Source organism: Cervus canadensis, chromosome X (genome assembly GCF_019320065.1).
Source record: "Cervus canadensis isolate Bull #8, Minnesota chromosome X, ASM1932006v1, whole genome shotgun sequence".
Classification (NCBI taxonomy): domain Eukaryota; kingdom Metazoa; phylum Chordata; class Mammalia; order Artiodactyla; family Cervidae; genus Cervus; species Cervus canadensis.
Genome location: NC_057419.1, coordinates 61,748,307 through 61,766,325, shown reverse-complemented (window position 1 = coordinate 61,766,325; position 18,019 = coordinate 61,748,307). Strand labels below are relative to the sequence as shown.

The 18,019-nt window shown below is 40.7% G+C and overlaps 1 protein-coding gene and 1 long non-coding RNA gene across 2 annotated transcripts in view; one reads left to right on the top strand and one right to left on the bottom strand.

Moving 5' to 3' along the window:
- Positions 1-32: 32 nt before the first annotated feature.
- LOC122434902 lies at positions 33-6,527 on the top strand. The gene is made up of 4 exons (XR_006267495.1): positions 33-415; positions 5,291-5,508; positions 5,627-5,827; positions 5,944-6,527. It is a non-coding gene; the product is annotated as an uncharacterized LOC122434902 (long non-coding RNA).
- A 4,206-nt stretch (positions 6,528-10,733) lies between these two features.
- The window catches only part of LOC122435576 (zinc finger X-linked protein ZXDB-like), a 59,430-nt gene continuing 52,144 nt past the window's right edge, over positions 10,734-18,019 (bottom strand). The window contains exon 3 of the mRNA XM_043459752.1: positions 10,734-13,795. Within this exon, the coding sequence (XP_043315687.1) occupies positions 13,679-13,795 (117 nt within the window). The 3' untranslated portion in view covers positions 10,734-13,678. The remainder of the gene's footprint in view (positions 13,796-18,019) is intronic.

Below are 18,019 nucleotides of genomic sequence, written 5' to 3'. Positions count from 1 at the left end.
ATAAGGGGAGCTCATAGCAATGTGCTGGAAAACATCAGAATGTAATGGTAGGCAATATTATTAGTAAAGGGGGAGGAACAGTTCCTAGAGAATCAGAAAATTAATGTTATTCTGTCATCTTGGGGAGGAATCTGTCCACTTTCTGAAGTCAGTGACGCCTGGAAGGCTGCTAAGAACCCTCAATTTAAGGTCTTCAGATGGAGTGGATACCCAGTATACAGCAGGATGTGATGGGGAACAACAACTCAAGGATCAACACTCTGGAGTTTTACTGGAGATTTTAGTTGTTAATAGTACCTGGTAAACTTTTTTCTTTCTTTCTTTTGTTAACCTAGGCTCAAGGGCAGATTTTTCTGATGCTTATTTCAGAAGACCGAGGAGTCTCCAGGTTGCAGATCATGTAAAGGCTATTTAGGTGAGTGTTTGGGAGATTTGCTCATATCGGTGTGATAAAGCTGGAAGTGTTGTGTGAGTGCTTTCAAGTCATTACTCTTATCAGCTTGTGAAAATGGTAGAATCCAAAATTGGGGATGAGATTCCCAAGTGTATGGGCTGGCCTCGTGTGAATTAATAAGTAGATAAACTATGAGTCCCAGATGGGGTTGATCTTACAGACATTAAAGTTAATGGTAATATTTGAGGCCATGGAAAACTGTCCAAGGGCTTTACCAATTTTAGTTTTAGCATTCCATATTTATGATGGAACACATTTGCAATATAGAAATGATCTACTTTCTGTTTCTGTTTAATTTTGATTGAGAAAATTATTTCATCTAAGTTTTAAAATTAAGTAATTCAAATTAATTTGGTATGCTACTTTACAAAAACATCTACCATATTCATAATGATTACTTCTTTTCGTATTCCTAATATCTTCTACTTCTCTCTCTCCCTCTTTCTCAATAACTGTTGCTGTACATTTATCAGTTTCTTTTGCATTCCCTAGCAACAAGCTAGGTTTGTTTGAACCTAGTTTGAACCAAGTTTGGTCTGCTTGAACTTCTTTATGGATTTTTGTTTTGTTTTGTTTTCTCTTTAATTTTGGTAAATGTTCCTTCCTTCTACTTTCTTCCATTCATTCTGTTATTCTAATTTCATATTTTGGTTGCTTAGCTCATTAATTTGTGGTCTTTCTTCTTTTCTAATATAAGCATTTGGTGTTATAAATGTCCCTCAAACTACCACTTTGGTGTATTCCACAAGATTTTATAGGTGCTATTTTCATTATCATTTGGTTGTAATATTTCCTAATTTCTATTATGATTAATAATTACTATTTATCCCTTGTTGGTCATATGTATCACTTGATTCTGGTCATATTTCTTTTAAATGTTCCTACCCTAAGTGGTTTGTTTCTGTTTTCCTTTGGGTTATTATTTTTTAACTCAATTGCACTGTGTTCAGAGAGCATGGTTTCTGCTTGAAAATTGCTGACATATGTTTGTGGACTAGTGAATGATCAGCTTCTCTAAATGTTCCATTTGTGCTCTCACAGAATATATATTCTCTAATCTTTGGACCTAGTATTCTATACCTGCTTATTAGAACAAGATTTAATAGGGTTCTTCAAATCTCCCTTATCATTGCTAATAGTTATTGTTTTCTTAATTGATCAGTTACTGAGAGATATACTAAAAGTTCCCACTCTATGGATCTGCCAATTTCAGTGAACTTTTGGCATATGTATATTTGAGCCTTCAGAATTATAATCACAGTAATTAGCCCTGAATCCCTGTTTTTAATCGTTTAAGAGCTGAAAGTCCACGACTGCTTCCTTTTAACCTTTCCATGCCCTCCTCTTTTTAAGATCATATGGCTCCATTTTGAATTTTTCCCAGTAATCTATTTTGCAGTTGTTTCTGTCATCTTATTTCTGCTTCCTATTGATTGGGAGGTTTTTTTTTTTTTTTTTTTCTTCTTCTATGCTTCCTATGTATTATTCTCTTTTATCTGTTTTCTATTGGATCAATTGAGTTTCTGTCAGATGGACTGAGTGTCCTTTAGTACTGTATTTCCTCTAGTGAGTTGGGAATAATGTATCCTATTTCTATTTGTTGAGTTCACCGGTGATGTTTTATCACGCTCTCCAAAGTTGCCAAGTCAAGTGTGATGCTATGAGTAAAGAGTTGTTCACAGACTGCTTTATGCTTACCCAGTGTTCCTTAGGGCAAAATTCAAGACATCAACAGAATCTATTGGATATCACGGTAAAGATTTAAATCCAGTTGTTTTGATTTGGAGGTGGAAGGGTTGCAGTAGAGCAGGGAAATGACATTTACTGAACAGCTTTAATATTCCAAGCACTTCACATGCATTTTTCTCATTTGACCCTTGCAAACACCATACCTGGTATGCATTCTTATATCCTCATTTGAAATGAGAAAATGAGAATCAGAGAGGTTAAGTAACCTTTCCCTTACATTAGCTAATAATTTGTGGAGTGAATCTAGGTCCCTTTGATAGTAAACTTCAGGGGTTTTCCAATATTCCACATTGTCTTCAAAGGTAGAAACATAAAACGGAGCCACCTGCAGCCTCTCACATTGAATAAGTTAACCTTACGAGGCCCGGGGCTGTGTTCAACTCCAGCAGAGGGACCATTTATCTGTCTCACAACTCAGCTTTTCTTTTTCCCTCAGAATTGCCACTGCCACACAACTGCAGATAATCCATCTTCCATCGATTTTTGCAGAAAAGAGAAAACTTATGTTTTACACCTTTCATGGGTTATATGCCATCACTTGGTCCACCTTTACCTGCTACCTGTTGAAGGCATACTTCCTTAGAGAGACAGAGAGATGGTCTCTGGTGACTGCAACATGTACAGATACAAGAAGTATATACACAAATAGTGTGCTAAAGTTCTTCAATATTCACAAATACCTATTTCTTGATCACTGTTTTGCCTTCTTCCCAAAAGTTCATCTTAAGTCATTCACCTAACATCCTTGCTTAGCAAACCATTTCCCACCTGCTCACACCACAGACACAGACACACAGACACACACACACACAGACACACACACACACACACACACGCACAGGGGGAGGGGGCGAAAAGCCTTGGGTCCCACATCTGCAAAATAAGGTAAAAAAAAATTAGAGACAACAGAAAATAATTCTGACATGTAGTAGGTACTCAATACAGTGGAAATTTGTTCATCATCTTTATGATAACATTGTTGATGAAAATATTGCATTTTTATATACTTTTGCCTCATTGAGACTCACAATGTAATTTTTTTTCCTTCCAACCACCAAACACAATTTAGAAAACTCAAGAGGAGTAGGAAACTCTACTGTATTTACACATATTTTTACTCTTTCTGCTGTTCCCTTTTCCTTTCTAATGTTCCACAATTCCTTCTTTTATCCTTTAATTTCTGTTTCAGGAACTTCCTTTAGTCCTTTTTTCTTTTGAAGTAGGTCTGCTGGCAACAAATTCTCTTAGTTTAGTTTTTCTTCATCTGAGAATGTGTTCATATTTCCCTTTCATTCCTGAAAGTTATTTTTACCAATTATGATTTTCTGGGAAGACAGTTCATTTCTGTCAGCACTTGAGAAATGTTATACCACTTCCTTCAGGCCTCCGTGGCTTCTGATGAAAAACCCACTGAGAGACACTTGGTCTCACAGGTCTCTGAGGCTCTGTTCATCTTTGTTTCCAGTTTATTTTCTCTCTCTTAGTTGGACTGGGTAATTTCTATTGTTCTGACTTTAAGCTCACGGAGTCTTTCCTTTTTCCTCTCCATTTTGCTACTGAATCCATGCACTGAGTTGTTAATTGACTTTCAAAAATTTTTGACTATTGTATTTTTTCAGTTCTAAAGTTTCCATTGGGATCTTCTTTGTATCTTCTATAACTTTGCTGACTCTCCCTATTCTTTCTTCATTTTTTCAACTGTTAATAATTGCTCATTGAAGCATTTTAATGACAGCTGCTTTGAAATCCTTGTCAGGTAATTCTAATATCTGTGCCATTTTGGTGCTGGCATCTGTTGATTGTCTTTCCCATTCAAGTTGAGCTGTTACTGGTTTTTGGCATGATGAGTGATTTTCGGTTTTACCCTTCCTGGACATTTTGGTTGATTTGAGAGTCTGGGTATTATTCAATTCTTCTCTTTTAGCAGACCTCCTCTGACACTGTACCAGCAGGTGAAGGCAGGAGTGGAAGTCCAGGTTCCCCACTTAGGCCTGTGTTTATACGGTGGGGGAGGGAGATGCCTCTGGCACTGCTCCCCATCTGGCCTGCACTGAAAGCGCATGGGATGTGGAGGGCTTGTTACCCCTGGGAAGTTGTATTTATTTCCTATTGTTACAGCAGGCAGGTAGCTAGGTATGAGCAGAGAAATGGGGGGGGGGCCAGGGGCCAGGTGGCAGGAAACCATACATCTTGTAAACGGCGGGGGTCCATGGGCAGACAGAGGGAAGCAGGAACCTTCAGACTGAAGGGAAACCACACATTTTGGGTGGTAAGGATCTGAGTAGCAGACAAAGAAAGTTGGGGAAAGGTGGGAATCTCCTGCATCCCAATGGAAACGTTTGCTCGTTTGTGCTCTCGTTACAATAAGATTAGCCTTACAGATAAGAAGTACTCACCATGTACCCGACACATGACACTTCTAATCTAAGCTAAATGGGGACAGAAATCACTCCTCATCTTGGAAAAATGGAGCTGCGATGGAAGTCAAGGAAGTTGACTCCCAAACTCCTCCTTCCCTAGACAATATTCTGCGACTTCACTTGCTTACCCCTCAGAACAGGCTTGCCAATGAGGCCCGGGGCAGCAACTCTTCCACTTGTTCCCCCGCTCTCCCTCTGAGAATGTATCTTTGCTTAAATAAACTTTCACTTTACTTTCTTAACCTCTCTGCTTATGGTAGGGGAAACACGCTGACTGAAACCGCCCACCCTGGCCAGGTACCATAGTAGCCATTCACGTGAGTTATTTTAAGACAGGAGGTCCTATTAAGGAACACGAAACAGATAAACCACCACCAACTGGAAGAGTTCAGGAAAGGTCAAAAGGAGACGCCACATGTCCTACTACCTCCCAGAACCCTCCTCACTGGGATCCATCTTGACTGAACAACACGTGTGCCACCAGGAAAGACCTCGAGTCAGGATGATTGGCCAGAGACAACCCAGAAACTAATCCCATTACCATAAAACGTGGCAGAGCAGTTCTCCTGGGTCCCCTTACCCTACTGCTCTCCACCCAGGTGCCCCTTCCCAGTAAAGTCTCTTGCTTTGTCAACATGTGTGTCTCCTTGGACAATTCATTTTCCAGTGTTAGACAAGAGCCCACTCTCGGGTCCTGAAAGGGGTCCCCCTTCCAGCAACAACTGGCAATCACAAAGGGACCCCTGTTTACTGTGGCTGACACCCCGACCACTCAGGGTACTCAAGAACCAGCTCGCATGCTGACGGAGCAGACCCAGCAACCACAACCGGGACCCCTTTGTCCCTGATCTCTTTCCTGAACAATGGCTGGAGTGCCTCGACCAGGTAAGGAACAAGACACTTTATTGACTTCCCTGCCCCTTCCTTTTTTTTTTTTTTTTTCTCTTTCTCTCATCCCTCTTTTCAACCCCTCCGATCCTACTTTTCTTTTCTTCTCCCCCAGTACTGGACTCAGGAGTCTGATTGAAGGGCCTCAGCCTGAGCTGAGGATCACAGCTTGATCACCTCCAGTTGGCAGAGAACTCGAATTCTGGTTCTGGTCTGATCTCTGGTTTCTGGTAGGGCTGAGTTCCAGTCCTCCTTTCCTGGAAGCCCAGGAGAAAATTCCCATAGCATCTGGGCATCTGCAGGTGGCAAGACGACGGTAAGGCCACTCCTTCTTTTTTTTTTTTTTTTCCTCATCCCCTCCCAACTTCTAACCATTTATTTTTCTCTCTCCCTCCTTCTCTTTCAACCTGTCCTCTTTCCCTCCCTTTGAAGACCCAAGGTATTTCTGTTTACTCCATCCGTCGATACTCAGACCTGAAGTTTTGAGTCTTTGTGAGAGATTATTTGAGAGACCACGATCTCTCCTCCCCATAAATTGTGGTTTCTGTTCTTGGGGAGATAATCGAGCAATAGGAGCCCTCCATCAGGTGCCCTGTTTCTATAAATTCAGCCATTTGATTGTTCATTTGGCCGAGTGCTCCAAATGGAAGTGATTGATGGGGCTCAGTATAGTCGCACCTGGTCTTGGGTGAAAGTTAATACCCTGGACGTATGTCTAGGGGTTAATTCACCTTTTGGGGCCAGCCCTACAGCCCCTCTGATTGTGCTTACTGCTGAGCATTTCCTTTGGCTCATGTACAACCAGGTGATCTGAGACCAAGAGAGAGCTTGCAACCTCTCTAGAGTCAGATATTTGACAGAGGAGGCAAAAACATACAATGCAGAAAAGGCACTCTCCTCAACAAGTGATGCTGGGAAAACTGGTCAGCTGTGTGTAGAAAAATGAAATTAGAACACTTTCTAACACCATACACAAAAATAAACTCAAGATGGATTAAAGACCTAAACGTAAGATCAGAAACTATAAAACTCTCAGAGGAAAACATAGGCAGAACACTCTCTGACATAAATCACAGCAAGATCCTCTAGGACCTACCTCCTAGAGTAATGGAAATAAAAACAAAAATAAACAAATGGGACCTACTTTTGCACAATGAAGGAAACTATAAGCAAGGTGAAAAGACAACCCTCAGAATGAGAGAAGATAATAGCAAATGAAACAACTGACAAAGAATTAATCTCCAGAATATACAAGCACCTCAATACCAGAAAAACAAACAACCCAATCAAAAAGTGGGCAGAAGACCTAAACAGACATTTCTCCAAAGAAGACATGCAGATGGCTAATGAACACATATAAGGAGGCTGAGCATCGCTCATTATTAGAGAAATGCAAATCAACACCACAATGAGGTATCATCTCACAACTGGTCAGAAAGGCCACCATCAAAAAGTCTACAAACAATAAATGCTGGAGAGGATGTGGAGAAAAGGGAACCCTCTTACGCTGTTGGTGGGAGTGCAAACTGATACAACCACTATGGAGAACAGTATGGAGAGTCCTTAAAAAACTAGGAATAAAGCTACCACACAACCCAGCAATCCCACTACTGGGCATAGACCCCGAGGAAACCAAAATTGAAGAAGACACATGTATACCAATGTTCATTGCAGCACTATTTACAATAGCTAGGAGATGGAAGCAACTTAGATGTGCATCAGCAGATGAATGGAAAAGGAAGTTGTGGTACATATACACAATAGAATATTACTCAGTTATGAAAAGGAACTCATTTGAGTCAGTTCTAATGAGGTGGATGAACCTAGAGCCTATTATACAGAGTGAAGTGAGTCAGAAAGAGAAAGACAAATATCGTATATTAACGCACATATATGGAATCTAGAAAGATGGTACCGATGATCCTATGTGCAGGGCAGCAAAGGAAACACAGACGTAAAGAACAAACTTTTGGACTCAGTGGGAGAAGGAGAGGGTGGGATGATTTGAGAGACTAGCTTTGAAACATATACATTACCATACGTAAAACAGATAGCCAGTGGGAGTTTGATGTATGATGCAGGGCACCCAAGGCCGGTGCACTGTGATAACCTGGAGGGATGTGGTGGGGAGGGAGGTGAGAGGAAGGTTCAGCGTAGAGGGGACACATGTATGCCTATGGCCAATTCATACTGATGTATGGCAAAAACCATCACAATATTTTAAGGCAATTATCCTCCAATTAAAATAAATAAATTAATTAAAAAAATAACTATACCACCATCAAAATGGGAAATAAGCCTACTTTCCCTCTAGACACCCCACTGGGTTGTCTTTTGGCCCACTGGGAAGGATATCAACTGGATGGACTAAAAAGGAAAAACTTTTCAAATATTGTGCTCGGTACGGGCCTACCTACTCCCTGGGAGGTGTGGAAAAATGGCCGCAGTCAGAGTCACTTGAATTTAACAGCATTTTGCAGCTCAGTCTATACTGCAAACATGAGGGTAAATACAAGGAGGTTCCCTATGCCCAGGCCTTTATGGCCCTCTACCAGGATTCTGAGAAAAGGAGAAAAGGTAAGCTCAGAGACCCTGATAAATGCCCTTTCAAAGTCCTCTTGGCATGGTCCAAGGTGGAAGACCCCCCCATGACCTTCTCCTGACCCCCTCAGTTCTGACAGAGTATGCGGGAAAGGGAAGTTCAGGCAGCCCCAGAAGTTGGGACTTGAGGGAAGGTCACCTACAGCCACCTCAGCTCCGCCTCTTTCCCTCATGGGATTATGATCAGGAGGTAAGCTTTACCCTCCACAGGAGGAAAGGTCAGCCTTGGACAAAAAAAAAAAAAAAAAAAAAAACCTGTCCCCTAAGAGAGGGTCCAGATGGGGAAGGGGGAACCACATGAGTTCATGTTCCCTTTTCTATGAAAGATAGTACCCAATGCAGGGAACAATTGAGTTCATATTCTGAAAACCCTCAAAAGTTTAGGGATGAATTTGAATATCTTAGCCTTAACTTCTCCCTCACCTGGAGGGATATGATGGTCATTCTCACTCTGTGTTGTAATGATGAGGAGAAAGCTAGAATCTTTGGTCAGGCTAGAAAAGTGACTGATGAACAACAGCGGGTGGGTGGCAACCTGGCCCTTGCAGAAGAGGCAATCCCCTGTACAGAGCCGGATTGGGATCCCAACACAAGGGCAGGAAGGGAATCCCCAAGACACCTCATTACTTGCCTAGTGCAGGGCATTACCCAGGGTGTCCAGAAGGCTGTTAATTAAGATAAAATAAGTATTAAATAAGATGTAACAAGGAGAGAGTGAAAATCCACCCTTTTATTTTTGGGAAGGCTCACAGAGGCCTTTAAAAATTTTACCTAGGCAGGCAGACCTAAAAGGTATTGAGGGAAGAGTCCTGCTGGCCCATTCCTTCATAACCCAGGCAGTCTCGGACACAAGGAGAAAATTGCAAAAACTAGAAAAAGGGCCAGAGACATCGATCTCTGAGCTAGTTGTTGTTTAGTCACTAAGTCGCGTCCAACTCTTTTGCAACCCCATGGATTATAACCCGCCAGGCTCCTCTGTCCATGGGATTTCCCATGCAAGAATACTGGAGCATGTTGCCATTCTTCCAAGATCAGGGATCGAACCTAGGTCTCCTGCATTGGCAGGTAGAATTTTTTACCACTGCACCACCTGGGAAGCCCAGTCACACTATACAATTTAAAAAAACAAAAACAAAACAAACAAACAAAACAACCTCTACATATTTTCATGGGAAAAGCTTCAAGACAAATTTGGTGAAATATTTTTAATTTGATTCAATTCATGTAAATGATAATAAGTATACATATTATGCTTTCTATGTACATGATAAGCCAGGAAAATTAATAAAAATTATAAACCAAACTTCATCAATGGTGATTATCTATGGGGAGGGGAGAGGAGTAACTGTGTGTGGAAAGGTGTACCGGGTGAGAAGTGACATGTTTAAGGTGATGTGTCAAACTTTATGCTATACATTTTTTTTAAGTCTTTACAATAAGAATAAAGTTGTGGATCAGTTTTTAAAAAATAAAGAGCCCATAGAAAGTTGAAACCCAATAAATAATGAGACATGGATCTGCTACACTGTTTGAATACAGATAGCTGGCTACACATTTTCACTCTGAGTGTGAACTCTGCTGTGTCGTATCATGGAAGAAGTCAGTCTAAGATAAAAAGATATCAGAGAAAAATGACAAATTAATGTATTAAGGCCTTTTTTTCATTTTTTGAACTTGGCGCAAAAACTGCCTCATGACAGTCTCACAAGATACCCGTTTGTGGTACACCACAGTGCTTTATCTTTATCATCTTGGACTTCTCGTCAGCATCTCCCCTCATTAAGCTAGAAACAAGAAAGACTGCCACAACTGGATTAACTTAAATGTACTTCCTTTTTAACCTGGAAGAAGTCACCCCCACTAAATTGGGGCTCTAATTCTCTAAACAGGGAACAAGGCACTTCTTTTCCAAGATCACCCTGAAAGAGAAAAATATTATTTAGAAAGGAACATCCTTCAAAGTGTGGTGCTTTATATAGCAAACATAGAGTCTCAATCCCCTATGTTTGTTCTGTAATATGTTATAAATGCTCTTGTCAGTGTTCCTCACTCAGGAAAAAATCTGCTTTTCTTGACAAAGCATAAATTAATAAAGCTTGATAATAGATTTAGATTTACTAGTGATAATAAAAAGAACTCGATTCAGATTCTTTCCTGAAAGTCTCAGAAACTTAATTATCAATATAGATTTCTATATTTATTTTCATATGACCATGCTACTCCTATCTTCAATCTCCTCCATTTTACTATCTTTACCAGCAAATTCAATTCCCAATTAGAAATGTAGTTCCCTCCTAGAACTTGAGGTCCTTTCCTTGATATTGGACAACTCCCTGGTATTGCAGCATTATCTTATCCAACCATTCTAGCCAAATGCTATGGCGCAATCTATCACCTTAACATCTTTCAGGGTACTGAAATGATTAGTCTGCTACTATTTCTCCCTCTACTTAGTTAACACTTACTATATTGAATAGTTATTGTAAAAGACTAAGCACAGTAAGGAGATAGAAAAAACGGTAAGGCCTCTGCCATCGAGAAATCGGCTGTCCATTTCTGGAAAAAAGAATTATATTGAAATAAGTAATTTAACAGACCATATTGATAAGCAAATACTAACACACACCCACACACCCACACACCCACACACACACACACACACACACACACACACACACATCATGCGGGGAAAGGAACAGAAGCATGCCTAACTCATGGAAGGCTTTCTGAAGGTGATTTATTAAAAGAAATTTTGGAGTAAGAAACAGATAGAGGAAGTATGTAGGTATTTTAATTCAGAGTTAATAGATGAGGCCAGTGGTTCTGAAACATCTATATGCTTAAGAATGATCGCTTGAAAGGTAGCTAAGCTTAATGGTTAATTAAGGGCTTGAATTGTAGGGGCAGACTTCTCAATATAAAGCCCAATTTTGGTAATGATTAGTTGTAAGAACATGAAGTTGTGACTTTTCTCTAATCCTTATTTTTCATCAGCAGTGAATAGAGAAAAACAGTACTTTTTTGGAGGGGTGAGGGGTAGGGTGGTGGTTACTATGAGGAATAAGTGGGTTAATTTAGAAACAAGAGCTTAAAAGAGTACCCGACCCACCGTAAGCACTTGATAAATCTTAATTATAATCAGTATTATCGGAGCATTTGTTCACAATGTAAATTTCTTAGATCCCACCCTCAGAGTACTCTGATTCAATAAGTGTAGGACAGTGCCCAGCAATTTGCATTTTTTACCATGCTGCCAGATGGCTGACACAGATGATATGGAAGCACTTTTGATAAAAACTAGGTTAGACAGAAGCAGAATTAAGAATGACAAGTTGTACAGCACGTGTTGCAAATTTCAGTGTTTGCTACCCCTTTGTGTTATAAACCCCTTTGAGTTTATTTAAAAAAATAAATAAATACATATTTGCAAACACTCACAATTTTGCATACAATTTCACCTAACTTATAAGCCTCCTGAAGTTCGTCGATGAGCTCCTAAGAAACTAACAGAAGAGGGAATTTGGGAGGGAGGATTCCCAAAGTTCCTGGTTAAGAGGCCATGAAATACTTCATACCCACAAGGATGGCTACAATCAAAAAGACAAATGGAGTAAAACAAGGTTGGTGAGGATTTTTATTTTATTTTATATTTTATTTTACTTTTTGGCAAGGAACTAGAAATCTCATACATTGGTGGTGGGGATGTAAAATGATGTATCCACTTTGGAAAATGGCTTGGCAGTTCCCCAAAGTGTTAAATGTTAAAAAGTCACCATATGACCCAGCAATTCCACTCCGAATACACTATATCCCCAAGAAAAAGAAAATGTATGTTCCTATAATGGCATTATTCATAACACCCCAAAAGGGGAGACAACGCAAATGTCCATCAACCAATGGGTGGATAAAAAAATGCAGTACATACCTACACAATGGAATATTTGTTAATAAAAAGACGCTTGTTATAACATAGATGAACCTTGAAAACATGCTAAAGAAATCAGTGAAAGAAATCAGTCACAAAAGACCACATACTATATAATTCCATTTAATATAAAATACCCTGAATATGCAAATCCTTAATGACAGAAAGTAGATTAGTAGTTGTTACCTAAGGGCTAAGGGGAGAGAAAAAGAAGAAAATAAGAGTGACTGCTAGCAGGAAAGGGTTTCTTTTTGTGGTGATGATGAATATGTTATAAATTCCAAGTGTGGTGATGGTTTGCACAACGCTGTGAATATACTAAAAACAATCGAATTTACACTTTAAATGGGTGAATTTTATGGTATGTAAATTATCTCTCAATAGAGATGTTGGGAAAAAAGGAAGAAGCCATGAAACAGATTGATTAGGACAGAGCCCCAGACTAGGGGAAAAAAGGGGATTAAGAGTGAAGAGAGGTTAAAGTGAGAGAACGCAGGCTTGGAAGTCATCTGGATATTGATGACAGGTGAAACGTCAAACGGACTCTTATATAACAGGGCCTGAAAAACTGAGGAATTAAAATAGGGCCCAGAGGGATTCCTACACTTCCTCTGAGGAAAGCCAGAGAAGGCAAAACTACTTGAAAATGGAATAAAATATATAGCATTGTCACAAAAGTCAAGGAGGAATTTTAAGGAGAGGTAATCAGTGGTAATGCCAAAAATCATGATATTAAAAGACTCTACTATTAATCAGATTGAAGTATTTGTCTGTAACTGTGGAATCTTAACCCAAAATTGTTAACAATTTTACTCTCCCTACACATGTACTTAGCTAAGTTTGAAAAAAGAAAAGAGTGATGAAATCTTTTAGCAGTGAAGGTAAATACACAGTATGAGTTTACTTGCTACTACAAAGTAAACACTACTGAACTAAGCCCAAATAGATTATATCCCAAGTGAGCTGATAATACAGAAATTCAGTTACATACCTATGTTTAAACATGTAAAACCCAGTTTCAATAGCTTTGAAATTTCAAATCTAATTTGCAACATAATGATGTACAGTAAAATGTAAAAACACATCTTTTTTAAACCACCAAGAAATACCAAACACTGAATTATATTTTAAAATCAGTAGAACTCTGCTTTCAATCTTAGTTATATTTATATAAAAATCAGGCTGCCATGAATTGGATGTACTTACCTGTGTGAGTACTTGGAAAATTAAAAATACACACAAAGAGTTAGCATCTAACACTACCAGATTTCCAAAATACGTGAATTCATAATCTAAAACAAAATACCTATATCTTTAGAAAATAAATCCATTGGATAAACATAGAAAAATATTTTAAATACACATGATTTGGACATAATATTTTATATTATCCAACTTACTCTTCCTCTCCATTAGGAATTACTGTTTCTAATGAATATATGAGAGTGATTCTGTCATCAACTTTGTAAAAAACTTTAAAAAATATGGCAGAATACAAAAAAAGAAAAAAAAAACCATGGCCATCATTAAGGTAAATCAGCAACAAAAAATTCATGAATGCTGTGCTCTCACTTTAGACAATGGAGAGGTCCAGGAGACACTACTCAATTGACACTGGCTCCAGCGAGGATCAGTTGAACTTCAGAGGTAGAAAGCGCCACAGAAGATGACTGCAGCCATGTTTTCACAACTTCCAGTGGCCATGTCAGAATAGCTCCCACTGTACCACCACCTCACATCCTCCGGCAAAGAGATGAGCTAGTGGAGGAGGCAAAGAAAGTGTTTTTCAATAGGGACCGGGAGGAGGAGGTCAAAAGAGGGCAAAGAGAAGCCCAAAAGGATGGAAGGATAGAGAAGCCAGTCCAAGCCTTAGCCCAACAACAGGCTAAAATATTGGCCTTGGTTCACCCTACCACTGTGTGAGGGTCACGGAGAGAGCGAGAAAGAAAAAAGGATCCTAGGGATCCACCACTGAGATGCACCCAGTGTGCCTACTGCAAAGAGGATGGACATTGGAAAGGGGAGTGTCCATATCACCCTAAGGGAAGGCATGTTGAGACCCCTACACCTGCTCTGTCTGTGTTAGTCCTAGGAGACCGGGACTGAGGATGCCCAACGGCTTGAGAACAGCTCCCCGCCCGTCCACCAGAATGGTGAGATCCAGATCACTCCTCTCGACCCTTGTGAACTTCTTTCGGATGGGGGCGGGGGGGCTGCCTTCTCTGTTCTTCCCTTCCGATTAGGACCTTTAGATTCCCTGACTGAAATGGTGACGGGGGTGGACAGAAAATCCCAAAGTCGAAATTTTACTAAGCTCCTCCATTGTAAGGTGGGCGATTGGCAAGGGACCCATCCCTTTTAATACATCCCTGGTTGTCCTGCTCCCCTACTGGGGAGAGACTTACTGTGTTGCCTCCAGACCAGAGTGAGGTGGGGAAAACTAGAAACTGATAACTTCCTTTGTCTGGTGTCTGAACATTTGCAGTCAGACATAGGAAAGGAGGATTCCCTCCCTTTCTCAGATGAGGTCAATCCCCAGGTGTGGGGTGTCTCCAGCCCCCGGGCCAGTCATAAATGTTTCACCAGTGAAGATTCTCCTGAGGCAGATTCCCCTCCACTGGAGAAGACAATGCTCCTTAAAACCAGAAGCTCTTGAGGGACTTGAAACGCTAGTTAACAAATAAATACCGGGATACTGGAATCCTAATCACTTGTGAGTCTTCCTGCAATGCTCCAATCCTGCCTGTTAAGAAGCCAGATGGATCTTATCGACTTATCCAGGATCTAAGAGCAGTTAAAGAGGCTGTGGGTCCCATTCCCCCCATAGTCCCGAACCCATCTACCCTCCTATCACAAGTCCCAGGAACTGCTAAGTACCTTTCAGTCTTAGACCTTAAGGATGCTTTCTTTTACATTCCTCTCCATCCTGTGTCCCTAGAGCTCTTTGCCTTTGAGTGGCGGGCCCTGGGAACAAGGCAGGCCATATAACCTTGCTGGACATGACTATCAAAGGGGTTTAGAGACAGGCCCCATATTTTGGGGACTTCCTTGGGGAAAGAACTAAGAGAATTAACCTTAGCAAACAGTAACCTAATACAATATGTCGATGACTTGCTCATAACAAGCCCAGATTTTACCAGCTCTCAAATGGATACTATAAAAACCTTAAATTTTCTTTATGAAAAGGGATATCGGGTATCCCCTAAGAAAGCTGAGATTAGTTTAACCCAAATAAGATACTTAGGATTTATAATTACAGAGGAGGGGAAAAAAAAAAAAAAAAGCTTGACCCTCCAGAGGAAATCCCTCATCTTAAATACCCCTTACCCCCAAACGAGGAAACAGCTTAGGGGATTTTTAAGAATGACTGGATTTTCCTGGATCTGGATTCCTGGTTATGAGAATCTGGCCTGACCCCTGTATGAGAAACTAAGAAGCAAGGAGGATGGGCCACTTGATTGGAATGGAGACCTGCAAGGTTGCCTTTAATGTCCTGAAAGAGGCTGTCAGTATGGCTCCAGATTTAGACCTCCCAAACCTGGAAAAGCCTTTCAGGCTGTATGTCTCTGAGAGAGTAGGAACTGCTCTTGGGATGTTAGGACAAATGGTGGGGCCCATATTACAGCCTGTGGCCTACCTCTCAAAACAACTAGATGAGGTAGCCAAAGGGTGGCCTGCTTGGCTCGAGGCAGTAGCAGCCACCACTCTTATGGTTAAAGAGGCCTTACAAAAAACCCTCGAATAGCCAAAGCAATCTTGAGAAGGAAGAATGGAACTGGAGGAATCAACCTGCCTGACTTCAGACTATACTACAAAGCCACAGTCATCAAGAGAGTATGGTACTGGCACAAAGACAGAAATATAGATCAATGGAACAAAATAGAAAGCCCAGAGATAAATCCACGACACCTTATGGACACCTTATCTTCGACAAAGGAGGCAAGAATATACAATGGAAAAAAGACAACCTCTTTACAAGTGGTGCTGGGAAAACTGGTCAACCACTTGTAAAAGAATGAAACTAGAACACTTTCTAACACCATATACAAAAATAAACTCAAAATGGATTAAAGATCTAAATGTAAGACCAGAAACTATAAAACTCCTAGAGAACATAGGCAAAACACTCTCCGACATAAATCACAGCAGGATCCTCTATGACCCACCTCCCAGAATATTGGAAATAAAACCAAAAATAAACAAATGGGACCTAATGAAACTTAAAAGCTTTTGCACCACAAAGGAAACTATAAGCAAGGTGAAAAGACAGCCCTCAGAATGGGAGAAAATAATAGCAAACGAAGCAACAGACAAAGGATTAATCTCAGAAATATACAAGCAACTCCTGCAGCTCAATTCCAGAAAAATAAATGACCCAATCAAAAAATGGGCCAAAGAACTAAACAGACATTTCTCCAAAGAAGACATACAGATGGCTAACAAACACATGAAAAGATGCTCAACATCACTCATTATCAGAGAAATGCAAATCAAAACCACAATGAGGTACCATTACACGCCAGTCAGGATGGCTGCTATCCAAAATCTACAAGCAATAAATGCTGGAGAGGGTGTGGAGAAAAGGGAACCCTCTTACACTGTTGGTGGGAATGCAAACTAGTACAGCCACTATGGAGAACAGTGTGGAGATTCCTTAAAAACCTGGAAATAGAACTGCCATATGACCCAGCAATCCCACTTCTGGGCATACACACTGAGGAAACCAGATCTGAAAGAGACACATGCACCCCAGTGTTCATCGCAGCACTGTTTATAATAGCCAGGACATGGAAGCAACCTAGATGCCCATCAGCAGACGAATGGATAAGGAAGCTGTGGTACATATACACCATGGAATATTACTCAGCCATTAAAAAGAATTCATTTGAATCAGTTCTAATGAGATGGATGAAACTGGAGCCCATTATACAGAGTGAAGTAAGCCAGAAAGATCAAGACCAATACAGTATACTAACGCATATATATGGAATTTAGAAAGATGGTAATGATAACCCTCTATGCAAAACAGAAAAAGAGACACAGAAGTACAGAACAGACTTTTGGACTGTGTGGGACAAGGCGAGGGTGGGATGTTTTGAGAGAACAGCATTGAAACATGGATATTACCAAGGGTGAAACAGATCACCAGCCCAGGTTGGATGCATGAGACAAGTGCTTGGGGCTGGTGCACTGGGAAGACCCAGAGGGATTGGGTGGGGAGGGAGGTGGGAGGGGGGATTGGGATGGGGATTCCATGTAAATCCATGGCTGATTCATGTCAATGTATGGCAAAAACGACTACTATATTGTAACGTAATTAGCCTCCAACTAATAAAAATAAATGGAAAAAATAAAACAAACAAACAAAAGAAACAATAAGAAGGACCCTCTGAGTTTGTTTCTAAAGCTTATCTCAGTAACCAGTCTTTGAATAAAGATCAGAGGCTCCAGGATTTAGAACCAAGAGATTAACAACAATTCAGTTCAGTTCAGTTCAGTCGCTCAGTCGTGTCTGACTCTGCGACCCCATGAACCGCAGCACGCCAGGCCTCCCTGTCCATCACCAACTCCTGGAGTCCACCCCAACCCATGTCCATTGTGTCGGTGATGCTATCCAACCATCTCATCCTCTGCCGTCCCCTTCTCCTCCTGCCCTCAATCTTTCCCAGCATCAGGGTTTTTTCAAATGAGTCAGCTCTCCGCATCAGGTGGCCAAAGTACTGGAGTTTCAGCTTCAACATCAGTCCCTCCAATGAACACCCAGGACTGATCTCCTTTAGGATGGACGGGCTGGATCTCCTTGCAGTCCAAGGGACTCTCAAGAGTCTTCTCCAACACCACAGTTCAAAAGCATCAATTATTCGGCACTCAGCCTTCTTTATAGTCCAACTCTCACATCCATACATGGCCACTGGAAAAACCATAGCCTTGACCAGACGGACCTTTGTTGGCAAAGTAATGTCTCTGCTTTTTAATATGCTG